At 42.6% G+C, this 25,779-nt stretch overlaps 3 protein-coding genes across 5 annotated transcripts; 2 read left to right on the top strand and 1 right to left on the bottom strand.

Annotated features, from left to right (window-relative positions):
- The first annotated feature begins 238 nt into the window (after window positions 1-238).
- LOC123501662 (protein ABHD13-like) lies at window positions 239-10,545 on the top strand. The gene is given in 8 exon segments (XM_045250626.1): window positions 239-276; window positions 1,518-1,782; window positions 1,784-2,055; window positions 2,404-2,635; window positions 3,199-3,392; window positions 3,494-3,657; window positions 4,773-4,985; window positions 5,310-10,545. Coding segments are annotated over 7 exon segments (1,206 nt in total). The 5' UTR covers window positions 239-276; window positions 1,518-1,726; the 3' UTR covers window positions 5,385-10,545.
- Window positions 10,207-15,437, bottom strand: LOC123501666. Its single transcript, XM_045250629.1, has 3 exons — window positions 15,304-15,437; window positions 14,425-14,519; window positions 10,207-14,013 (listed from the first exon to the last, which is right to left on the bottom strand). The coding sequence occupies exons 2-3, from the start codon at window positions 14,514-14,516 to the stop codon at window positions 13,797-13,799; spliced, it is 309 nt and encodes a 102-aa protein (XP_045106564.1). The 5' UTR covers window positions 14,517-14,519; window positions 15,304-15,437; the 3' UTR covers window positions 10,207-13,796.
- A 973-nt stretch (window positions 15,438-16,410) lies between these two features.
- LOC123501663 (MIP18 family protein galla-2-like) lies at window positions 16,411-25,575 on the top strand. Of its 3 annotated transcripts, none has more exons than XR_006673697.1 (7): window positions 16,411-16,568; window positions 18,985-19,095; window positions 19,374-19,463; window positions 19,563-19,682; window positions 21,220-21,324; window positions 22,128-22,299; window positions 22,488-22,630. XR_006673697.1 is itself a non-coding variant. In XM_045250627.1 (4 exons), exons 2-4 carry the CDS (start codon window positions 22,499-22,501, stop codon window positions 23,832-23,834), a joined length of 495 nt encoding a protein of 164 aa, XP_045106562.1. In that variant the 5' UTR covers window positions 22,160-22,299; window positions 22,488-22,498; the 3' UTR covers window positions 23,835-25,575. The 3 variants fall into 3 exon arrangements, 1 of the variants encoding a protein (XP_045106562.1); XR_006673698.1 differs by having other exon boundaries at window positions 16,434-16,568; window positions 18,988-19,095; XM_045250627.1 differs by lacking the exons at window positions 16,411-16,568; window positions 18,985-19,095; window positions 19,374-19,463; window positions 19,563-19,682; window positions 21,220-21,324 and adding exons at window positions 23,258-23,397; window positions 23,666-25,575 and having other exon boundaries at window positions 22,160-22,299; window positions 22,488-22,684.
- Window positions 25,576-25,779: the final 204 nt, after the last annotated feature.

The following is a 25,779-nucleotide window of genomic DNA, read 5'->3' as shown; positions in this document are numbered from 1 at the left end:
CTGCACACTGGGGAGGGATATTGCAATAACAAGCCGCCCACTCCGCCCACACCGCCCGCGCATTAACTGTACTTGGTGTATGTAAGTAAACTCCAATAAATTAATGGAATAAAAAGAAAGGTGTTTTGGGTAAGGGTAAGGAAAGACCAGGTGAAATAGTGAAGAGGTGGTGTGTGTGTGTGTGTCCCCCTTCAGGAGTGACCGATCGAGGCAGGTAGTGGTGGTGGTGTGTGAGAACCTGAGGAAGTATTTGGGTTTTACGAAGACATTTGAAGGGTTGGTATGGTATTAGAGAAGATAATTCATTGTGTTTTTGTGGGTTATGAAGTGAGGTTAGTGTGAGGTTGAAGAAATAAAGGGGGTTAGTAATGTGTTGGTATGGCATTAAGAGACGAGTATCCATTGTGTTTTTATGGGTTTAGATGTGAGGTTAGTGTGGGGTTGGGTAGGGAAAGAAAGGGGTGATGTATGGGGGGCTTAAAGATATTTTTTTGTGGGGTTCAATGTCACAGCTGGGTTAAGTTTGGTTCTCATTCAAGTATCGCAGCTCCTGATCCTGCGTGACTTCCTCCATCACGTCCCAAATCAGAGGTGATAGCATTGAAATAACACCTGCATTTTCATCTGAGGGTTAGGTTAGAATTAGAGGCAAAGAAGTGAGGTTAGGTTAGAGGCGAAGAAGTGAGGTTAGGTTAGAAGTGGTGAAGTTAAGTTAGAAGTGAGGTTACATTAAATTTAGAGATGAAGAAGTGAGGTGACATCATTGAAGTAACATTTACATTTTCATCTGAGGGGTAGGTTAGAGATGATGGTGTTAGGTTAGAATCAGAGGTGAAGAAGTGAGGTTAGGCTAGAATTGATGAGGTTCGGTTAGAAATAGAGGTGAAGAAGTGGGGTGACAATAATGAAGTAATCCCTGCATTTTCATCCGAGGGTCAGGTCAAGTTAGGTCAGGTTAGATTAGTTTAGGTTAGGTCAGGTTAGGTTAGGTTAGGTTCAGATTAGATGAGTTTCGTTCACTGTTTTCCCTGTTTATCCCTTCATTGTGCAGATCAGAAGTGGAAAAGGCATAATTTTTTTGTCCAGAAATAAATATTGTGGTAAACTTATTTTCGTCATCCATGAGGTGATTATTGTGACATGAGTGAATATTTGTCAGGTGTGGGAATGTCTGCTGTGCCGCTTGTATTGTTATTGTGGCGGTTATATAGCCAGTTTCCAGTGAATAGATTAGCCAGTTTTTTTTTCTGTTTTTTGCTAGCTAGTTCATGGTAATTGTTAAGAATGTCACCATTTTTTTTTTTTTTATGCCCTTATCTCCTCTATGTATAAGGAATTTCTGCATGGCATTTTTTACAACCAACCAGTGTGAATATATATATAAGTAGATGTAAGTAAAATAAAAGCTACTTAACCTTTAATTCTCTCTCTCTCTCTCTCTCTCTCTCTCTCTCTCTCTCTCTCTCTCTCTCTCTCTCTCTCTCTCTCTCTCTCTCTCTCTCTCTCGGTATACTCAGGATGGCATCTGTCCAGCCTGTGGCACCAGCAGCAGGAAGTCTTGAGGAGGCTTGACCACACTGCCAAGCCCCTGTGATGGAAGCCTGGCTTGAGCACCGTGCCGTCACCCAGGCCAGAGCACCAACTAGAACCCCGAGTGTTAACAGATAGAATGACAGCGGCCAATAAAGTAGAGTGAGCATCCCTCCACCTCAGCTGTGCCAGGGACATGGTGCGTCTGGAGAGGATGGCCGACGAGGATGTAGAGAGCGGACAGCCATGCCTCCCCGCACCCTCCGCCACGTCCCAGAGTGTGCCACCACCACCACCACCACCAGCACCACCACCACCACCACCCGAACCACGACTGCGAGGAGGAGAACATGACCCCCAAGCAGAAGGCAGACTTTGCGGTGATCAAGTTTGTGGCGGGTCTGGTGCTGGCGGTAATGCGCAAGTTCTGGGTGACCTCATCAGCGGTGGTTGTTGGGATATTTGTCCTGTTTTGGCTGTATGGGGGTTTGCTGGCATTGCTGCTGCTGCTGTTTGCTCTCTCAGGTAGGCTTGTGTTGTGTTTAGTGAAGATTGACAATATTTTTACATCAGGGTGACAGTTTTACCCTTCCTGAATATCTTAACCCCTTCAGTACAATGCCGTGATTTCATATTCATTCTGGTTACTATTGGACGATTTTACGCAGCTTCAGAAACTCATGTGGGGATTAGAATAGCGAAGACTGGCCATTAATCTTCTGACCTCCATAAACCTTTCTTAATGCAAATAAAATCGCCTAATCATACCCAAAAATCATGATGAAAATGTGTCTCAGTACTGAAAAGGTTGTCTAATTTTATTGTTCCTCATCCCTCATTCTCTTCCCCTCACAAACCTGCATTCTTCCGCAGGTGTGGTATATCAGATAAGTGACCTGCTGGTGTACTGGCCAAACTTCCCACCCGATTCAAGGGTTCTGGTGCAGCCGCCGGCCACCCTTGGCCTTCCCTCGGAGAACCTGTTTCTTTATGCCCGTGACGGCACCAAGCTCCACGCCGTGTTTGTCAAGCAGGACCCCTCCACCATCCACACTGCCCCAACCTTTGTCTACTTTCATGGGAATGCTGGAAACCTGGGCCACCGGTGTGTGTGTGTGTGTGTGTGTGTGTGTTTAGGTGCTGTAATGGGCCAGGACAGCAGTGTCTATTTTTAGGTGCTGTAATGGTGCTGGGGCAGTAGTGTGTGTGTGTGTGTGTTTCAGTGCTGTGAGGAGCACACTATTTTGGTTTGGGATTCATTGTTTTCTAGGCATAGTTTGTTAATATTTTAAAAATTTTATTTACCTTTTTTTGTGTATTCATATTCATAAGTAGATCAGTTTAGATAAGGGATCAAAAAGTAATTTACGGTAGAATAAAAGGTTTGAAGTGTAATCTCTAAGTGATTTGTGAATAGTGAGTAGCAGCAGCAGTCTTAACACAGTCTATCTTGGAGGAGGTGAAAAGAAACACAAGTGCAGGGAGGTGAGTTCATTCCTGATTAGTTTCGCTGATACTTCTTCAGGGGAATTGAGGAAGCTCTGGCACCTCTGAAGAAGCATCAATGAAACTAGTCAGGAATAAACTCACCTCCGTGCACCTGTGTTTCTTTTCACCTCCTCCAACTTGTCTGAAAGTCTGAACACAGTCTATCTTATTCTTATGCAGGCTGAGTAATGTATATGGCTTGTACCGCTGCCTGGGGGTGAACCTGCTGCTGCTGGAGTACCGTGGCTATGGGCTGAGTCAGGGAGCGCCATCAGAGGAGGGGCTCTACCTGGATGCTCAGGCTGCTGTCTCTTACCTCAAGACTCGCCGCGACATTGACCAAAACAAGATCATCATATTTGGCCGGTCTCTTGGTGAGTCTGGTGTGGATTGGTGTGGGCGGAAGGAGACTATAGTACATTGTGTTATTCTTTATTACCATACTTACTTGTGTTCGTGGTGTGTGGGTGGACAGGTGGGGCAGTGGCGGTGGACTGTGTGAGCCGGGCAGAGGTGAGCAGTCGTGTGGCGGCGGTGGTGCTGGAAAACACCTTCACCTCCATCCCAGACATGGCCAAGGTACTCTTCTCCGGGGTGAAGTTCCTGGCACGCCTCCCACACTGGTGCCACAAGAATAAGGTCAGTGCATTAAGGCCTTGACTGCTATTTGCCACATCATTCCTTAATCACTAATCTCTTTGAGACGTGCTTGCATATTCTACACCCCCCGTAGAATCTTCAAACTCAGTAGAAATTGTAAAATGTCTCCTTAACCATATACTTTTCTTGTAAATGCTTAGAAAGACTCATCTGTTACATCCGATGCTCTTTACTGATTCCTATCGCAGTGAAAGCATTAAGCCTTGTATCTCCTCCCCTGTGCTCTCTAATCGCTTCCTTGTTATTCCTACACACACATACACACTAGATAAATAATACATTCCCAAACCAACCAACAAATCTTATGCTATCTGATATATTTTGCAATGCCTTCCTCATGGTAATGACTTCACACACAGACACACACACACACACACACACACACACACACACACACACACACACACACACACACACACACACACACACACACACACACACACACACACACACACACCGCGTAGTGTAGTGGTTAGCACACTCGACTCACAATCGAGAGGCCTGGGTTTGAGTCCCAGCGTGGCGAGGCAAATGGGCAAGCCTCTTAATGTGTGGCCCCTGTTCACCTAGCAGTAAATAGGTACGGGATGTAACTCGAGGGGTTGTGGCCTTGCTTTCCCGGTGTGTGGAGTGTGTTGTGGTCTCAGTCCTACCCAAAGATTGATCTATGAGCTCTGAGCTCGCTCCGTAATGGGGAAGACTGGCTGGGTGACCAGCAGATGACCGAGGTGAATTACACACACACACACACACACACACACACACACACACACACACACACACACACACACACACACACACACACACTATACATATCTTCATTTCCATACTGTTCTCCCTCAAGTAATGGATGATAGATTAACAAATATCTTTAGTTACATACCAAGAGGACCTCTGATTGATAAATTGACATACACCCTAGTCTTTTGATACCTTTCCTCATCTACTTTGTAACTTCCTCCCTTATTGTCATCCCAACACATACATTCACACTAAATAGATTAATAAGTACCATTGAACTATTAAGTCTCCTGGTATCTACTTTCATGATATTATATTCTCTAACTCATCCCTTGTGGTCATTCCCTCACTAGTACCTGTCCAAGTACAAGATGTGCCGTGTGGTGGTGCCGACGCTGTTCCTCTCAGGCCAAGCAGATGCACTGGTGCCACCACGCATGATGCTGGAGCTGTACCATTGCTGCGCTGCCCCTGCCAAGCGCCTCATGCAGTTCACACACGGCTCCCACAATGAGACCTGGAAGTGCCCCGGCTACTACCAGGTCTTGGCACACTTCCTGGATGAGGTGAGGCTTTGACATGGGGTAAGACAGACAGAGATTTAGAGCTTTTAAGGGTGTTAATATATTTCTAGAGACAAATCAATGGGAATTCTACATTATTTATATGAGAAATACTTGAGAATCACCAAGCTAATCAATCACTCCTGTGACCTTTGAAAATAGTTTTGTGAGGGAACAATGTTTTTGAGTACTTATAGACCATAGACAGAAAAATATGTTTGATTTTGTATTCTTGATTATTCAAAAGCTTAACAGTAGATTATGTATTCGTTAACAAATATTGGAGGAAATGAACTCATCAACAAGGCTTTCATTTCCTTCCTCTAGGTTTTCAAGAGGAGCACCCAGCCTCCTGTGCTGCACCCAGGGGTGGTTTGCTTCTCAGAGCCCCAGGTTCTGTAGGTCAGTTGCTGCACTTTGTTAATTGCACCACACAAGGAGAGAGGGACTGGTGCAGGCCGACCGGTGTGCGGGAGGAGGAGGTAAGGCCCATCGGAAAATTTTTAATCAGAAATGATGAGAAGAATTATTTTCCTTTTTTTCTAAGAGGCATTATGTGTGCTACTAGGCGCTAGGTGGTGCTGCAGGTGGAGTCTGTGCGGTGCTTGCTGCTGATGTGTGTGTGTAGCATTGCCTCTTCTGGCATATGATGCTCCTCACTCTCCTATCCAGGAACAGGCAGCAGGTGAAGGAAACGTAAGCCACTCAGTGATGTGTTATTGTGGGTAGTCTGGTCTGGACTTGAATCATTGCCCTGAACTTGTGTCCTATTGGCTGCCACCACCAGCACCGAGGCAAGGGAGGGAAGGTGTGAGTCAGTGCATCAATGTATGGCTGAGGTTGATTTGGAAATTGTTGAGTTGTGCAAATGTTGAAAATGTTTGTAGTGATAGTTTTGGGTTTCATAGAAAATTGATTCATTAAGGATTTGTATATGATGAGTATATTCATGTATAGTGTGTGTGTGTGTGTGTGTGTGTGTGTGTGTGTGTGTGTGTGTGTGTGCATGCGCACATATGTTACATTCAGTGAAAAATAGAGGAAGACATAGAAAAGTGTATCATTGTTCGTGTCTTCTAATCATGGACTTTCCTCAGAAAAGTAACAAAATCAGAGCTCCATGGAAAACACATCAAATGAATAATTGGTGGGAACGGTTGGCTTTTACAACGGGTGTGTGTAGTGTTTGTGTGTGGCGGCTGCTTATGAAATAGATAAATAAATGAATAAGACAGAAAAAAGAAAAGCATGATTTGTTTTTAGTAATAGTCATTTCCAGCATGACAAAAAGAAGAATGATGCTCCAATGAAAGGAAGAAAAGTTTTACCAGGCTTGATGGAAAGCAGGTGATGCCTCAGTGAAGGAAAGGATGGAAGAGTAGATTTCCAGAAAGATGAGGAGTGTTTTGCTTGAATGAAGGTTGCAGGCTGTGTCTGTATATACATGATTTTGCTTTTTTTTCACTAATGGAAGGCTAAAGCTGCTGATTTAGAAAATAATCATCAAATTCATTGTTCAAGGCAATCAATCACCTAATGCATCCAAGCCATAGAGTGTAATGTACTGTGTGTGTTGGTGCACAAGACAACCTTTTGTGTAAACAGTCCTTCCCCAGCAGTCAGGGACAGTTGGCTGCTTCAGTGTGCAAGGGGAGGGAAATTGTTTGGGTTGTATGATACACCAACACACACTGTAGTGTACAAGAAATTGACTCTTGGTAAACCTGTTTGAACCCTTTCCTGCCTCCTGTGCCAATGTTGTAATGAAATACTGAACAGACAAATAAATAATGATATCAGCTGTACACAGAAGTAGCATGTCTGCACCACTGCTTGACACATGCAGGCCGGAGCAGCAAATGGTTGCCTTCACTCCACCCACTGAGCTCATATTGTGCTGATAGGGTCGCTATGTGTTATATTATGTGTTTGAGGACAATAATATTATGTATATCCTCTGTATATTTAACCATTAGTGTACTGAGGAGCCAGAGTCGTCCTATCTCATACTGATGTGAACTTAGGGGAGGAGCATCTTTTTGTTGACTCACATGGCAAAGAAGAAAGTACCTGGGCTCATCTGAGAGGCAGCTGTGACATGGTGGATGCTTCATGTGGATACAAGTCATCCTCATTGGCTGACCAATCACCAGACACTCCCCAGCTACTTTTTCCAGCCTAGACATGTTTGCCTGGATTGGAATGGGCAGCAGGATTGGGTTGAAGAGGCTGTGGAGTCATTCCGGTCCACTGTTGTACCTACCAATCCTCCGTCCCGGCTGTCTGTCTGTTTGTCTGTGGCCCAAGTGACTGGACCATAGACTCATCTTAGCAGCCAATCAAACATCAGCTTTCTGCGTGTAGGGCCGAGCGTCACTCCCTGAGACGTTTGCATCTGAGAGCATTTCCCTGCTTGCATTTAGGTCCCCAAGTAGTGATATCATAAGCAGTCCTTGTTTATTCTTGTACTGCTGGTGTTTGGATGTGTAATATTAATAGACTAGACACCACAAGAGCAGTTGGAAGCTGCCGTGTCGTGTGGTGAGGGAGCATCAAGTGGCGGTGCCAAGGGGCCAGAGGAGTGCTGCTGGGTAGGGTGGTGAGACAAGAAGGGCAGTGGAACATAACAGCGTCGTAATTCACTAAGGGCTTCCCAATACTTGTCACCAAACATCTCAGTACCACTTCATGTGTCAACACTCCAGCATTAGCTCCATCCTACTGTGACCCTTCCTCTTCCCTCCTATATGTGCCCCTCATCCTCCTCTCCTTCATATCCTGCCTCTCATCTCTCATCCTATACATCACCACCTCTTCTCCTCTCCCATACTTTCTATCACTCACCCTATCTGCTTATCTCTGTGTGTGGATAGGAAATATTGTAACCTTCTCTATAGCTCACAGGTTTATTACTTCCCACATCCTCTCCTCTGCCTGTCTCCTGTTCCTCCTCTCCTTGTGGCAGCAGTGCAAGGATCACGTCAACCACTGCTTCAGGTCTTGCTCTTACTACTGTGGCTTCAAAAAGTGGCCACAGAGATGAGATTCAATTTTTCGTTGATCATAACCGAGCATTTATGTACATTATACTTTGGATTGAAATGTTTAGCTTTGAGTTTTGTATGTAGAGTCAAGGAAAGCAAAGCAAGGTTAAAGTTAAGTTATGCAATGGAGGCACAGGATAAAGATGTATAGCTTTAGTAACTCCTGACTTCTAGTGTCCGCCTTTCCCCATGATCCTGTGAAGTGTGTTGTAGAAGGTGCCTCACTGGGTGGAAGTGAGGCAGATGTACCAAAATGAAATAGGGGCCAGAGTTATTACTATTTAGTGGCTTATTTATTTTATTGCCTTGTGTATTGTATTTGTTTTCTTTCTGTTATGAGTTAGGAAATCTGTGTGGAAGCTTTGTCTGAGAGGCTTGAGAGTCATGAAGGAAGGAGTGCACCTTGTTGGGTTCATTTCACTTCCATGGTATTGATGTCAGTGAAAGAAAAGCTGGAACTCCTCTCCATTCAGATCTTTCGCCTCTTGTTTCTTTCCTTTACACTCTCTAGGACAGTCATTGGCATAGAAAACATCATAAGCAAGCAATACAGTGAATGACATTTCTAAAGCATTCATCTTGTAATTCGTGTCTTAAAATTTTCTGGGTTGTCATGAAGTTAAGTTTGCTTCGCTTGATAAGTCTGAAGTTCAGTGAGTTTTTTTAATTTTCTCTTGCATTCTTCCGTGTCAATCAAAACCAGCCACTTGAATGCAGTCTGTGGTGATTGAGTGTTCAGGTACTTTAACTAACTCAGGTTTGTCATGTTGGATGTTGAGTCAGAGGAGGCGATGTCATGATACTGTCTAATGGAAGGGAACTGATAGCCTATTGCTTCTCCTACTACCACTGCATTTATTTATATCCTGTGTATGTATTTATCTATAGCTGGGTTGTATTTGTCTCTGACTGGTAGTGAGAGTAGGTGCCCATGCTGTGATGTGTGCAGTGTGGATCCTTGGTGGCTGTTTAGCTGGAGGAGTTATGCTAAACTGTCCAGGAACCTGCAGGAGTTAGGTGTCAGGTTTTCCTCAGTGGCATGATAACATAACCTAACTTGTGATCTGTAATTGTGTGATATTTTGTAGCTTCTTTTTTTCAATTGAGTTAGTGTGGTACATTTGTGGTCAGGAGTCAGAGTGGCCTGCTTTTACTTGCACAGTGTCTTGTGCCTCTCCTCAGCCAGAACTTTTTTGAACCAGTGGCTGTCTGGCAGTTGGGTTTTGTTTCCATTTGATCCAATGGCTGTACACTGAGGGAAAGTGCAGACACTGAAGTGACATTGAAGTGAGTAAATGTGATGTTAACTGACCTCTGACTTAGACTGTACAAAGTGGAACTGGTAATGAGTTCTTTTTAATTTTGCTTCTTGAATCTGTAGGGAAGACTGATATTCTTTCCTGCATCAGTTTACCTGGCTGACATCCCCTGAGAGAGAGGGTAGCTCTAGGGTCACTGTAACAAGTTATTATTTATTCTAACATTATACTATATATGTATATGTGGTTTTCAAAGATGGGTGAGTGAGGCCAGCAGTGCATGACCTGATTTTGGTGTGGTATGTGTGGCCAGCAGTGTGTGAGCTGACTGTGGTGTGGCAGGAGCAGTGAGTGAGTTGGCCTCAGGGTGGACCACTTGTGTTGTTGTCGTGACAGCAGGACGCCATCAGCCAAACAGATGCTCTGCTGAACCAGTGCCAAAGAATTAATTAACTTATTATAATCTCAAATGGCAAGAAGATTGGAGGAGTGCAGAGCCTCCCTGATACTAGGGATGGGTGGTAGTGATGTGGTGTGGTGTGGTGTGGTGTGGTGTGTTGTGTTGTGTTGTGCATGTTTAGGAGGGAACAGGAAAGTGTGGGAGGCTGTCAGGTTGGAGGTCTTATTCCATATATTGCATGTAATTTTCTACTGGATATTAAGTATGCATCAAACACTTAGATATTTTCACATGCTGTTTAGTCTGACGTGATTCTGTTCTCTCTATGGTGTCCGGCAGTCTGTGGAGTTGCCTGGACGTGATCTGGGAAGTGTTTGTTTACACGGAGTAGTAGGAAGCTCACAAAGGTGGTGCCCCACTGTTCCGATGTGTGTTTTGTGACGGCATCACAGGCTGTCTTCACGCCAGACTGACATCCTCCTAAGAGGAAACTAATGAATACAAGTAAGAAAAATCCTTAGTGGGAAATATTTTCCTTGTACAGTTTATTAATATACAGATTTTGAGGTAAAATCATTCTTTATTGATTAACAAAGTGAGTCTATTCTTGATGAAGTAAATGGATACCATTTTAGTAACCTTTGTCAAGTGTAAACAAACACAACTTTATCACAGCCAGCAAAGGGGAGAGGAAGGGGGAGGAGGGCATCCCCCCACTGGTGCACCTCACCCTAACTGTTAATTCTTCACTACTGATGCTGTTTACAGATCATGAAGTGCCTTGGACTTAGTATTCCTTGATGTTAGTTTTGATAGGATAAGTAATGTTAAAGTTTTAATAAAATATTTTATGTATTTGCTGTTGCAGTGTTTGTTGGCCCTTGGGACAAGATACAGTATGTACACCACCACTTACTACAATATACACAGCACCCTACAGCCCATATGTACACACAGACAACCTAAGACACACGTGTGCACCACAACACTTTGGTCCTCCCGTATGGAACAACAACGGGCACCAGGAACACAACCACAGGGACACCATCCCTCTGCAACAAAATGGTGCGGAGACCTCACCTCTACTACACAGCACGTCGGCCCTCAGCCTCACTAGGTGTCCTGGCCGCCGGCACATCACCCACACACTGACACCTTTAGTTACTCTACACTTTGTTTTGGCACTCAGTTGTATTCCTCAGTGGAATGTTCACAAGATTTCACTTCAGTTTTGAAGTAAAGAATAATACAATGTAAAAGCAACTCTCTGGCAGGGCAAAATTTAGCCTGAATTTTCCAATACATATTAAAAATGAGAAAAGTAGATCCAACACCTCAACACAACACACATACACATCTTGACATGTTAGTTTGACTTGAGACTTTGACTTTGCACATAATTGTGCAAAACTATATAAAAAACTGGCAGTTTATTTCTTTAGTGCAATGAAATCATCCCTCAAATGCAGTAGTGGGATACTGTGGTGCAGCCGCCAGTGAAATGGTAACATGGTGTGCCTCTGGGGAGCTCCACAGACAGCAGTGCCTCTGAGGAGGACGTGACAGTGAGTGGTGTGGCAACACACTGACTATTACAAGCAAGGGTTACATCAATCAAGTCTAAGGGACCTACACACAACAAGTCTTATTTTATACAAGTGTAGCTAATGCTATTCTTGGCCCCTTTCAACGTCTTGCCCTGTGCAAGTCGATCACTCAAGCTGTGCACACTTCCAGCACATTACATAAAAAGCAAATCATCATGATTCTAATTCATCACTTAACAAAAGCTCTGTAAAAGTATTCTAACTAGTAACTACACACAATAATAATAAGTAACCACAATTTGTCAGATAAATCATTACCTTAACAAGTTATAAAATGGTATATGGATTGTACAGTATTTGCCTCAACACTTGGCTAAAACTGTAAACTACTAATTTGTGCATAGAAAATATACCAGAGTATGTTTTGAATCATTTCTAAAGATAAGTTACATAATGATGACAAATTATGCAACTGAAAATTTTGTGTGCGTGTGTGTGTGTACACGTGTATGTAATGGAATTGTTTAAATAAGCTGCCCAACACAAGAGGCTGGAAAGATGCATTACTTGAGTTGCCTTTCATCACAAGGAAGTCAGAGAGATCCTTCCTAAGGGGACCTCAGTGATGGCTGAACATCTTCCTTCATTCTGCATTGACGAACAATTCTATCACAACATACTTTGTTAAGTTACTTCTTACAGCTAGGTAATGGAGTCCTCTCAGTGAAGTGTCTTCAACAATAGAAAAGGTGAAAATCATGTTCTTTTAAACATGTTCTGCATGAAAGAAATACTTTACTGTAAAATGAAATGAGTAAATGTTTTGAATGTTTTGTCTTAATAAAGTTTGATGCAATATTTCAGATGCAAAGAAGCTGCAGCACACAGCTTCATGATGCATGGCCAAGCCAGGTCTGAGTGCAAGGAGAGAGTCTTCACCAGCACTTGGTGGACAATGGTAAGACAGAGTAGTACAGTGTTAGCTAGTTCACGTCAGCTCAATACAATGGCATGATGGATGGGATCAACACGATAAGTAGCTGATAATTATTATACTTGAGAACTGTTGTGCCCGGTCCACCTGCTTGTGACTTGGGCGTCATATCAATGTGATTTCACCAAGTTTGTAAGGAATGCCATGTCTTAAAAGTGCATCGTCTTGAAATTGGCTGCTTATAACTTATATAGAAATTCTTAATCTAGAAAAGCAGGAACAAAAGTGATAGGATGTTATGTCTTCTAAGTGCACAGAGAGAGGTGTGTTGGTTTGCTGGCAGGGTTTTGTTTGCAAGAATGGTGCACGACTCCCATGTTCAAGAGCAGTAAGAATGTTGTGCCATCTTTAAACCTAATACCTCCTATTCACACCAGAAAAAAACATACAACATTCCTCTCATAATAGGAATTTTTACAATCACAAACCCAAGAACAAGCCAAGTGAGCTGGGCCAACACCTCTCACCTGTGTTTACTGACCGCACCGTACTGGGTCATGCCTCAGTACAAGCCGTCACATCAAGTGGGGTTCACATGCTCCTCTTATTTGTTGTACAGGTCTACAGGTTGAGTTAGCAAGTCAACATTGCAGGTCACAATTCACAACATGGCCTAATTTGTAGTAACTCAATTAACTCCACAGCATGATATGAAATATAAGATCAGAAGAATTTGTGGATTACTATATGCATGGTGGAACTCTTAAGTACATCTATATGAAGAAAATTTGGGGAAGGCATTGTAATCAGTGGACACTTTGAAGAGAGTGGAGCAGGGAGAGACTGGTGGTTGTGACTGACAGACAAGGCCCAGGTTAAGGTGTATGTGGAGGAGGAGGATTGGGGGGTGGCCATGTCAAGAAAGAGAACACTGATGAAAGCTGAGGAATACTGATTTAAAAAGAATAATCAACCACAGCATTTCTTCCAGTAAGGATTGATGTGAATTAAGAGCCAAACAAATACTGGGGCAAGGCGAACACTGCTGGGTGAAGACAGAAACAGTAGCAAGACCAGAGATGAGGATAGACAGCTGCCATGGGAACATCTTAAGGAACACAGAAAGCTTAGGAAATAATACTGTTAGGTAGGATAATAACAAACACTGCTGGAGATCTTGAAAGCAGCAACGTGTATCTGAACAGGACATATAGACAGGCAAACAGGTAGAGGCATGACTATTGGAGGCCACCAGGAGGGGAAGATAGAAAGCAAGTAGAGAACAAGACAAGATCAAACTAGTGATTTAAAGGGATGAGTGTACTATAGAGAAAAATGGAAGGAAAAAGGAGGAGGAGAACCACAGAGGGTTAAGCAGACACAGAAACACCAGCAGAAGGGGAAGATAGAGAGCAAGTAGAGAGCAAGACAAGACCAAACTAGTGATTTAAAGGGACAAGAGTACTATGGAGAAGAACAGGAGAAAGGAGGAGGAGGAGGAGAAGCACAAAGGATAAGCTGACACAGAAACACTAACAGGAAGGGAAGCATGAGTGACAAATAATTAGGAGACGAGATAAATAGAAGTAATAACGGAATGCTGAGGCAATGACCAGGTGCTGAGATTAGGTTAGGTGAGGAGGCGGTACACAAGGTAAACGAGCACTCCCAATGCCAGCAGCAGCACTGATAGCAGCATGGCCACTCGGTTCTCCCCTCGAAGGCTCCTCAGGTTATTCTCATGGCGGGAGAGATGTGATTTGATATCCTTCACCTCCTTCTCCAGCCTCTTCTTCTCGTCAGTGGGGTAGTACCGTCGCCGCAGCTTGTTCTCTATGTAGTCTAGCCTGCGGTACATGATAGTGGTTATAGCGGTGGTGGTTGTAGCATTTTTTTAGTGAGTTGGTAATTTTTTTTCTTTTTATGTAAGAGGGGAAAGCTGGCCAAGGGCATCAGAAAGAGTAAAAAAGAAAAAGGAAGGTCCACTTAGATTGCCAGTTTCCATGCAGGTCCAAGAGAGTTATTATTAGGAAAGGGATAAATGTCGTGAAATTAAAGTTGTGTGTGTGTTTTTTTTTGTTTATTTATTTAAAGTGTACTGTCTTAAAATGAGCTGCATACAAATGAGAAAGTGGTAGTAAGTATTTAGGATTGTGGAAGTACACCATTTTTGCAAACATGACTTGCTAACAAACATCCAGCCAGCCAACACACATACTCCCTGTAACACTCCTCGTCAACAACACAAAGCAACACACCTCTCATAACATTCCTTGATCTCCCGGCTTGTGTCCTCTAGCTGGTTCATGACGGATCCCACGTGGGTCCCTCCCTCACTTGCCTCCACCATGGCCTGAGGGCGGCAGAGGTACACAAATGATGTAAACAAACGATATAGTTGGAATGGTTAAGCCCCTTTTAATACTGGAAGGCATTTTTATCATGAATTTTTGGTGTGATTAGATGATTTTATTGGCATTAGGAAGAGTCTATGGAGGTCAGAAGACGAATAGCCACGTTTTTCACAATTTGAATCCCCCAAATAGTTTCTGAAGCTGTGTAAAATCACCAAATAGTAAGCAGAATGAATATGGAAACACGTCATGGTACTAAATAGGTTAAATATACACATCCTGCAGAGTTATTAATCCATATGTTACTTGTGTTCTATCTCTGGGGAGGTAAGGGGATAGGTTAAGTTAGGTTAAGGGGGTTGTATCTGGGGGATGAGGGGTAGGTTAGGTAAAAGGGAGGGGTCTGGTGAGGTAAGGGGCTATGCTAGGTTAGGTTAGGTAAGGGGGTGTCTGGGGAGTTAGGGGGCTAAAATAGGTTAGGTTAGGTCAATATACAGTCTGGGGTGGGGAGGGGTCACTGGGATGAGGGGTTAGGTTAGGGCAGGGGGAGTCTGGGAAGAGGGGTGGCTGTGGAGGGCTAGACTAGGTTAGGTTAAGGTGGATTAGGTTAGTTTGGCTTGTGTTAGGTTAAGTTTGGGGTTCATTTCATTAATATCCACGGCTCATTACTAAACCATTATAAAGGACTGCAATTTCTTACATTAATTAATAAACCACATTAGAGATTAAGACTAGAGTTATAATTTTCCTCACACACACACACACACACACACACACCATTACCTCTTGAGTTCCTTCTTGGGTTTCTTCTTCCTCTTCCTCTTTTGTCCCTACTCACTTTGCGTCGCTTATTCTCCTGTTTGTTTGTTCCCGTTCACTTTCCTCTGCCTGAATGCCCGACTTCACGTTTTATTTTATTTCATTTCTTTTGTTTCTCGTCTTGTATATTTGTTTTATGTATATTGTTTTATTTATTTAACTACTGATTTATTTTTCAACACCAAACGACCGCACTCTTTACTTCACATTAAATTTTCATTTACCTCAGCACACATACATACATACATACATACACACATCAGTGAGTCTGTTCCATTCAGCTACCATTCTATTTGCTAAACAGTTCCTTCATATTCTCTCTCTCTCTCTCTCTCTGATCGCCCCAATAGGATAATTTCTCTGTACTCTCTACCTAGATTATCTGCAACACTTGCCACTTTTAAAGGGATCTGTGTGGTTTTGGGTAGGAGATGAAGTGAATTCGTGAGGTTTTTTTTTTTTCATAATATTCCTACATAACAGAACAACTAGGTACTCTTGAGAACTTGGCTAATCATCTCTGTGACCTTTAACAATAGTCGTGGTGAGAGAGCAAAGCGTGGCCTTGACCACAAGACGAGCCTGCAATGAATGCCTATTGACAGTGACGGTGACCCCGTTAATTCACACACACACACACACACACACAGCGGAGAGTAATATATAGGTTATAGGTTTTAGCAAATGAGAGAAAATAAAATAATGCAGAAATAAGAGATAATTAATAAAATATACATTCATGCTACATAAAACGTGCTAAAAGAAACAAAAGCAAAGAAAAAAGCTAGTTCTTAATTGATTCTAAACATTTACCTTTGCAAATTGAAGAAGAAGAAGCAAGTTTAAGTAGAGAATAAGAATAAAAAGAATGAAATAAAACACTAAAACGAAAAGGGGAGGAACATGGCAATCGAAGACAAATTTCCTCGCAACAAAACGAAATACACTCGAATATACGTCGTAAAAATACCAACAAATAACACAATACAGAGGAAAAAAACAAAGAACACATTAAATATAGACAAGAACACAGAGAGCCTTTAATAACACCACAGAGGCAGAAAACACCAGAGACCACTGAGAGAGTCTGACCCTGAGATGAACTAACTCACTCAGACACACACACTGACACACACACACAGACAGCTGACGGGGCGCCTGGGTTACCGCTACGTATTGTGTTAATTTCTCCTTTCCTGCTCGTAATAGCCTTCCTGGGAGAGGGCTAGGTGAGGGACAGAAGGTTAAGTAGTAGTAATATAAGATGAGCTATATATATTCAAGATATATGAGATAGTAAAGGCTATTTCCACTATATCGTTAATTTGTTCCTTTCTGTACCACTTAGGAAGGATTAGATCAGAGATAGAACGCAACTAACATGTGGATTAATAACTCTGCAGGATGTGTATATTTAACCCATGGCGTGTTTCCATATTCTGCTCACTGTTTGGTGATTTTACACAGCTTCAGAAACTCAGAGGGGATTAGAATAGTGAAAACTAACCATTCATCTTCTGACCTCCATAGACCCTCTCTAATGTCAATGAATTGTCTAATCGTTCACAAATCTCAAAGTAAAAGTGTGTCCCAGTATTAAAAGAGTTAATGTGCTTGGTGATGTCTTGACTATCTAACCTGTGGTGATTTCTACATATCATAGCCCAGGAACAGTTTGGTGAGGGAAAGTCGTAATGTTCACCACTATCATTACGATGGTGAAGTTAATGATGAAGCTAAGAACACGGGAAGGTTAAGTTAGGATAGTTTGTAGAGTAGGTGGTAGGGAAACACAAGAACACAAACTGATGCAAAGGAATGTATTATGTGAGCTTGTGAGACCCTACCAAGTACCAACCCACTCTACACACTTGTCTAGATGTACACACCAGGTTAGGTTATAACATAACATAACATAACATAAATAATAGGATAACAAAGGGCCACCAGGGCCCATCTAGGTTATCCTGTATCAGTGATCGTCATCAGTGTTTACACTGTTGGGCCCATTAACAGGGCTAAGTCCTGCAGTCCTCTACAATTTGTGGTCCCCATACATGGGGTCATGTCTTTTTAACTATAGTAAATTTCTTATAAAACTATCATGCAGTGCTATACATAATTATAAATCTAATGAATTTAAGTGCTTATCTAATCTGTTTTTAAACATTGTCAAACTAGTGCTATTTACAACCGTCTCTGGCAATGCATTCCAGAAGTCTACCACTCTATGACTAAAGAAATATTTTCTTATATCTAACCTGCAGCCTTGCTTTCTAATCTTCCTGCCATGATTTCTAGTCCTATTTCCCTCCTCTAAGGTTATGTGAGGTTAGGTGGTGATTTCAGTGTTTTGTTGGGTTAAGAGTTGGTAGATGAGGTTAGGTGGTGATTTCAGGGATTTTTATTGAGTGTAGAGTGGTTATGTGAGGTTAGGTGGTGATTTGAGGGTGTTCTGTTGGATGTAGAGTTGTGATCTAATGCACTGCTACCTCCTCCTGTGTGTGCCTTGTCTTGGGTGGTGTGTGGGCGGGGGGGTTGTGTCACCCAACCAGCGGGATTTTTTTTTTCCAGCACTTTGTTTGTTATTATTTGTGGAGTGGTTTTGATCCATATATCTTTTTATTATTATTATTATTATTGTTGTTGTCACTATTATTATTATTATTACTATTATTAGTTATTGTTATTGTTTGCAGTGTGGTTTTTATTGGCGTTGAATTTTATTTTCTATTTGTTTTTTTTTACTTTTACTTTTTTTTTTTTTTTTTTGTTGTTGGTTTGTGTATGTGATTTTTATTTTCCCCGAAGCATCACTACAACCCAGTAAAAGCCTTGCACCTAAAAAAAGCTTCATAAATGTGAAGTACAGTGAGGATATTACCACAACATGTACAGGTAACTCTTGATTGACGCGTGTTTAATTTACACGTTTTTGTTTATATGTGACCAAAAAATATATAATTAATTAAATGTGCGTGATTGATTTGCTTATACACGATTTGGGCCACATCCTGCATCCCCCTATTATCTAGTGTTTCTTGTGAGAATTACAAGTTTGTTTTACGCAAATTTTGAACACATCTGTCGGGTAAATCAAGAGTTACCAGTATGGTGGTTGTTTCATGTGCTACTGAGAAGGATCGATTCTAGACATTATCCTTTTCTTTTTTTTCCTATTTGTATATATATTTTTTTCTATTATTTGTAGTGGTTTAGTCTAGAATATTGAAATAACATGAGTTTTTTCCTCCGAATGTTTCCTTACTATCAATTAGGTTTCAGTTGCATTAGATGAGGTTTAGGTTAGGTTTGGTTACATTAGCATAGAGAAGGTTAGGTTAATTCAGCTCATTAATTGTAGTAGTTTTTTCTTCATTGTGTTATTAAAAGACAAAAAAAATTACGAACATAACATTGTTAAAGGCAAAGATTTTTCCCTGCAATAAATATAGAGTATGTATGTGCATGCACATGTGTGTGCGTGTGCATTTCTCTCTCTCTCTCTCTCTCTCTCTCTCTCTCTCTCTCTCTCTCTCTCTCTCTCTCTCTCTCTCTCTCTCTCTCTCTCTCTCTCTCTCTCTCTCTCTCTCTCTCTCTGTATGTATGTATGCCTCTGTACAATCTTAGCATGTGTCTTGCCAGAAGGATGTGTGGGTGATGGCTGATGCCGAACCAGAAGGCCAGCCGCAGGAAGAGCAGCAATTACAAGTGCAGAGGCAGCAGCAGCAACCCCTGCGTTCCATCATATCACGGGTAGTGACATGTTTTCTCTAATAACTAACCACTCAGAGATGTTTCTTCTTGCTTTACAAACAACTGCAAGCATTAGACTCAATAGAAACTGTTTTATCTTCCTTAATTCACTCCTGTATTTCTCTTCCCCGTCAATATTTATAAAGATTTCATTGCTTCTGAGGTTGTGGATTTATAGCAAAGGAGTTAATAGTCTTTCAGCATTAACAGTAGAATCATCACAATAATTACCATCATATTTACTGACAGCCACTCTCTCTCTCTCTTCCTCTCCACAGCAACAGAGCTACGTACGCTTCATCAACAAAACACAGCGCAGTGTTAACGTGTTTTGGGTGAACTACGTGGGAAAGTTTCAGTTGTATAAGGTGAGGCAAGTTGGCCAGACCTCATCATGTTTTTCTTTCTTTGATTATTTCCTTTAGTTCTTCTCCCACTCTGTCTGTTTCACTCCCTGCCTTCCCCAGACCCTTCCTCCCGGCAGCCAGTACGACATCAACACCTACGTCACTCATCCGTGGGTGTTCCGTGACGCTGAGACTGGTGCTGTGCTGCTGGTGAACTCTCTGGAGGTGTTCTATCCCAAGGTCAGTTTATGTATCTGTGTGTGTGTGTGTGGGTGATAATGATAATGGGTCTGTTTGGTGTAGGGGCCGCTTTGGTACAGTGGAACCATGCTTGTTTTGGCGTCCGAGGGGTCTTCAAGTGCACGGGTTCGAATCCTGTCCACGGTCTGAGTGTAGGTTGGGCTTCCTCAGTCAGGGCAACGGTTTCTTAGTGGGTGGGGTTTGAGATAGGAGGTACCCTAAAAAGTATCCCCTTTAGCCCATAAGCTCCTGTGAAAAGCCCACATGGTATAAAAAAAACAACACCCAAAAATCATGGATAGATAGATAGATAGATAGATAGATATTTTATTTGACAACAGCTACAGTAGTAACAAGCAAGATTGATGTGGTAGTGTAATGCTGATATGGGAATTGATACTGATGTTTGTGTATTTATTAGTTGCCTAGTTGTGCTGAAATCCTTTTAACCCCTTCAGTACCATGATGCATTTCCATATTTATTCTGCTTACAATTTGGTGATTTTATACAGCTTCAGAAACTTATGTCGGTTATGAAAATAGTGAAGACTCTGGCCATTTATCTTCTGACCTCCATAGACCCTTCCTAATGTTAGCAAAATCGTCTATTCATATCCAAAACACAAGGTGAAAAAAGATGCGTCCCAGTACTGAAGGGGTTAAGCTTTTATGTAAACTATTTTCATGGGGCTTCTAGATTATAATTCAGATTCTTTCATTTTCTTTGTGTATTTGGTATGGTTGTTTGTGAGACTTTTCCTTTCCTCCTGGAGCTGACAGGGGTAAGGTCCATATTCAGAAGTGCTTTGTTCTCTCACCATGACTATTTTCCAAGGCTACAGAGATGATTAGCCAAGTTATCAAGAGTGTTTCACCCGTTAATAATGTAGAAATCATGTCACTCTACCTCTATAACTGTAAAAACACCTTAAGTGATTTGTATAGATTTAAATAAAGGCTTTTTGAAGTGTTTGAGAATACAAGCTTAAGAGTGTGAGTGATAGGTGAGTGTGTGAGTGTGTTTTGGCCAGCCTGGTGCTTAGATATATGAATAAATCCTTTTGTTTTTGTATTGATAATGGAAAACCTTTAAGAACCCCAAAAACTAACAGAACCAGTTACCAATAGTCCAGACAAGACACTGAAACAACATGGGAGGAGTACAGACCTTCCTACATAGAAATTAAAAATAAATATGTAAAAATCAGGCATAGGACAGAAACACAGATGCCTTTAGTGATGGTCTGACAAGTATTCTCCATCACCAGCACAAAAACAAAAGGATTTATTCATCTGGCAACTGCACACAGGCTGGCAATTGTACAAGAGACAGCACCACACACACACACACACACACACACACACACACACACACACACACACACACACACACACACACACACACACACACACACACACACACACACACACACACATTTGTCCCAGACTTTTGGCTTAACTCTACTAACCTTTTAGGGAACTGGCAGTCAATTGGGCCTTTTTGTTGCTGGGTGTTGATTGAATGTTTGTGTTGCAGCCAGTGTTCCCCGAGGGTCACGTTTTGTATGGTCCAGTCAGCCCCTACAGAATCCCGGTCTACATCACTATCCCCCTCTACACTCTGCTGGAAAGGGCTGCCCAGGTGAGAGAAATAGAGAGAGAGAGAGAGTGTGTGAATGAGTGAGTGAGTGTGTGCGTGTGTGCATGCTATATCCTTTCTTTCTTTCTTTTTTTTTTTTTTTCTCAGTTCCCTGTATTTCCTGAGGCATTCTTTCTTTCCTAGCATGAATAGGTGGAAAGTGATATATCCTCTCTTTCTTCTTGTTTTTCCTCAGTTCCCTGTATGTAGTGAGGCATTTTTCTCCCTTTCTTAGCATGGATAGGTGGAAGGAGTGTGGTTTTCTTGTAATCAGAAGTGAATTTGTTATTGTTTTTCTTTGTATATGAGTGGAACAGTTTTAGCAAGGCAGGTGACACTTTCGAGATGTTGTGATGGCAGAAGGTCAAAATATCAGGTGTTGAAGAGTTGGTGTGTGTGTGTGGAGGGGTGGGGCACCTTGCCTTAGGGTATGGACACACAGCACACAATTTTCTGGGATGTTTTAGTGGGTTAGATACAAGAATAAACATGTGGTACCTTACATGAGTGGCCTTACTAAACTACTACTACTGCTATTGCTACCGCTGCTACTGCTACTGCTACTGCTACTGCTACTGCTACTGCTACTACTACTACTACTACTACTACTACTACTACTACTCTCTCTCTCTCTCTCTCTCTCTCTCTCTCTCTCTCTCTCTCTCTCTCTCTCTCTCTCTCTCTCTCTCTCTCTCTCTCTCTCTCTCTCTCTCCTTCTACTTACCTTAGTCCACTTTCTTATATCCCTTTTTCCTTAACCCTGAACTTCATGCGTGCCTCACCCATGTGTTGTGTGTGGCTAACAGGTGGTGGGGTCGTGCCTGAAGAACCCCAAGCTGGCCCAAACGCTGGATATCCCCAAGAATCTCGTGAGCGTCATAGCGAATTGGGTGGTGTGAGCAGTGCCGACACCCACACACCACTCACCACTCACCACTCCAGCGCCCTTGCCTCGTCAGTCACCGCAAGATAAACACAGTGAGTATGAAGCTTGTCCTTGTTCACTTTCAGGCAATAAGTACTGATAGTGGGAGTTCTCTTAGTACTCTCTTGTCACTGTCAGCATATCCTCTCCAGTGTGTTGGATATTGTCTCTGGCCAGGTGCTTTAATGTATAGTGAGCATGCATGTTCTCCTCTTCTCACTGTCCTTTTATCTCTTTCCAGGTGAGCCAGCCATGAGGATCGGAGACAAACTGGAGAATCTCAACCCTCAGGTGTTTGCCGAGGCGGACCAGCGCAAGGAGAACCCCTCAGACTGGGACGACACAGTGAGGGACCCTGTTGATAGCAGGGAGGTGTTCGACTTGATCCGTGGCATTCGTGACCCAGAACACCCCCTCACTCTGGAGCAGCTCAATGTGGTGGGTGGATGGCTTGGTGGAGGTCTTGGTGGTTGGTGAAGGCAGGGAGTGGTGGGTGGGTATTTTGGTGAAGGCTGAGAGGAGTGGTGGTGGGTTGGTGTTGGGAGGAAGGGTGGGTGTTTGGTTGGCTGGTATGGTGAGGGTAGGAAGGGGTATGATGAAGGCAAGAATGGGTGGAGGTGGTTTGGTGAAGGCAGGGAGTGGTGGTATTGGTTGGTGAAGGCAGGGAGGAGTGGTGAGTGTTGGTGCAGGCAAGAAAGTGTTCATCTTATTACTCTCCTCCTCCCTTTCTGTCCATATAATTACTCTCTTCCTCTTCTATCTCCTTTCCATCCTATCATTATCTCCATCTTCACCTACCATCAGTATTTCCTCCCTTTGTCTCCATTCCATCCTATTTTGACCTCCCTCCTATCCATCCTCTTCTTTGTGTCCATCCCATCCTTGTATCCCTCATGGTTTGCCCTATTTCACTCCTGTCCATCCTATCCTCTTCTTATTTCTCTCCAGTCCATCCTATCTTCCCCTTCTTCAGCCACACCATTCACCCATCCATCGGTCCCTCCCCTGCAGGTCAGCGAGGAGCAGTGTGAGGTGGATGATGCAGGGAACCATGTCAAGGTGCTCTTCACTCCCACAATCCCCCACTGCAGTATGGCTTCCCTCATTGGCCTTAGTGTGAGACTCAAGCTGCTCCACACACTTCCCTGCAGGTTGGTGGTGGTGGTGGTGATGGTGGTTTGGAAGACGTTGATTGGGATATAGTTAGTAGAAGTAGTGGTAGTAGTAGTAGTAGTAGTAGTATGTATTTGTTGAACTAATATAGTATTTAGTTGTAAGGAGTAAAAAGTACAGTACGTAGTTTAATCTATCCTTCTTTCTTATCTTTTTTTTTTTTTTTTTTTTCTCTCTCTCTCTCTCTCTCTCTCTCTCTCTCTCTCTCTCTCTCTCTCTCTCTCTCTCTCTTTCTCTTTCTCTCAGGTTCAAGGTGGATGTGGTCATCACCCCCGGGAGTCACACCTCGGAGGCCGCCATCAACAAACAGCTGGCAGACAAGGAGCGAGTGGCAGCTGCCTTTGAGAACCCAGATTTGCTCTCTGTGGTGAACAAGTGCATTGCTCCACGCCCCTTGGCTGCCTCTGTGGGCTAGTGCTGGGCTCCAGGGTCAGGGTGGAGCTGGAATTACTGGTGTAAATAAGATGGAGTTATTGATATTGAGACATGAGTTTATATAGGGAATGTTACTGTGTGTAATGATTAATGTGATTGGAGTTGGATGAAGGAAATGTGGGTAATAATTATGTTGGTTCTTTATGTTGACTGTTGGTTCCTGCCCTCAAGATGCATTCTTTCCCTAGTGAGCCACACAACCTTAGTTTAATCTGAAGTGTCAGTATTGTACACATTACAAGCTGGTGCCTTGTAACATGTGCTGCAGATTCATGAGTCAGAAATGTTTTGCTCCATGTATACCGAGGTTGTCTTTAGTAAATGCAGGACAGATAGCTTATGTATCAAGTCTGCATCTCCTCAGGTGGCAAAATTATTGATGTCGGGTATAAAAGTAGTGATAGGCAAGGAGTAAATCTCAGTACTAATATGTAGCAAGAAAGTGAAAAGTGAGTTACCCCAGTGTGCATCCAGGATCATTATTTCGAGTGTGACAGCCAATTGTTTATTTTATCTTGCTTAATTAACATAAGCTTACCAAGTGCCTGAGCCAGAGTGAGTGTTGTGGTGCAGGTTATTCCCTTGTGTACCAGCACAGGAAGGCAAGTTTGATGATTTTAATTGTAATATTTCTTTATAAAGGGTGTAGTATAGATTCCTGGGGATGTTTGAGGAGGAAGTGTCATTCATTTTAAATACAAAATGTTAAATGTACATATGCACTTTGAGATGGTTAGCTGTGGTGTGGAATTCAAGTGTGGTCTGGCGACAGATGCAGCTTATAGAAATCTTGACAAAATTCCTGTATTTAAAATTTCAGATCCTCACCATGGTACCATGATACCTGCCTGACCTATTGCCTGGCCACACTTGAATCTCATGCCACAGCTTTAACAACGCCTCAAAATGCACATGTACAAGGAACGTTTTCACTCAGAGCAGCCTTTACTTTCAACTGAGGCAATATCAGCAGAAATTTGTGTTATGGCCTGTGTTTATTTCTTCAGTGAGGGAATAGAACAAAAACCACTTGGTGCAATAGTATTCAGAGACAAATACTTGTATCATTACCTTTTTTACTCAGTCACAGCAAGAGGAAACATTCCCGAAGCACATTTTTGTGTCACACGTCACTAAGCCTTTGTGTTACCCAGGGGTGCTGTGACCTCCCTTCCTCTCAGCTGTGTAGTCACCACACAAAGTGAACACAGAAGACACTATTTGTTAGCAACACTGTTCTTATGTTGTGTTAGAGAGAAGGGTTTTGAGAGTACAGCAAGACAACAGGAGCTGAGTTAGGTGTACAGTGAGGCAGCAGGGAACACCACCGTTGCCTTCACTTGTCATGCTTGACTAAAAGTTCGTGTTTGGTGGCACATTTTATAATTAATGATGAATTACTTACATAGTTAACTTTTCCTTAAGACAAACATGAGTATATTATTGCAATCAAAATACATACCTTTAAGAGTCATGTTTATACATAATGTACATATTGTAACAGTCTCACCTGTGCATCACTTGTGTGTATGTGCACTGAATGAGTATGTGGCAGCAAGTGTTGGTGCCATGAGAAGCCAGAGAGGAATGGTGTTGGTGGTGAGTCAGGACAGGAGGCAGTGATGCATAGGGAGGTTCATCACCAGTGTGGCCCAGAGGCTCACTGCTCAGTTGGAGTCCACATTACTTGATTCCATATGTAATATATAACATTACTCAATTGTGTTTTGTTTAAATGTGCCTTCTCTCGGTTATTCTGCCATACAAAGTGCCTCTCTCTGGACCTTGGTGGGTATGGAAAGAAAAGCTTATTCTGCATTGTTTTGTGGGAACATATATTAAGCTTCCCGAGGAAGGGTTCCTACCTCTATCATCCTCTTCTTTACGTCATGTATATTTTACATTCCCATACTTCATCTTATTTC

Source organism: Portunus trituberculatus, chromosome 9 (assembly GCF_017591435.1).
Source record: "Portunus trituberculatus isolate SZX2019 chromosome 9, ASM1759143v1, whole genome shotgun sequence".
NCBI classification, from domain to species: Eukaryota; Metazoa; Arthropoda; class Malacostraca; order Decapoda; family Portunidae; genus Portunus; species Portunus trituberculatus.
Note: the sequence above shows the minus strand (reverse complement) of the source record. Positions and strands in the feature narration are given on the sequence as shown.

Excerpts from the sequence above, each read along its gene's own strand:
- LOC123501666 (XM_045250629.1), bottom strand. The coding sequence starts at position 14,516 with ATGGTGGAGGCAAGTGAGGGAGGGACCCACGTGGGATCCGTCATGAAC. Across the intron at positions 14,014-14,424 it reads ATCAAGGAATGTTATGAGAG|GCTAGACTACATAGAGAACA; the intron begins GTGTGTTGCTTT and ends CATGTACCGCAG.
- LOC123501663 (XM_045250627.1), top strand. The coding sequence starts at position 22,499 with ATGAGGATCGGAGACAAACTGGAGAATCTCAACCCTCAGGTGTTTGCC. Across the intron at positions 22,685-23,257 it reads CTCTGGAGCAGCTCAATGTG|GTCAGCGAGGAGCAGTGTGA; the intron begins GTGGGTGGATGG and ends CCTCCCCTGCAG. Across the intron at positions 23,398-23,665 it reads CTCCACACACTTCCCTGCAG|GTTCAAGGTGGATGTGGTCA; the intron begins GTTGGTGGTGGT and ends TCTTTCTCTCAG.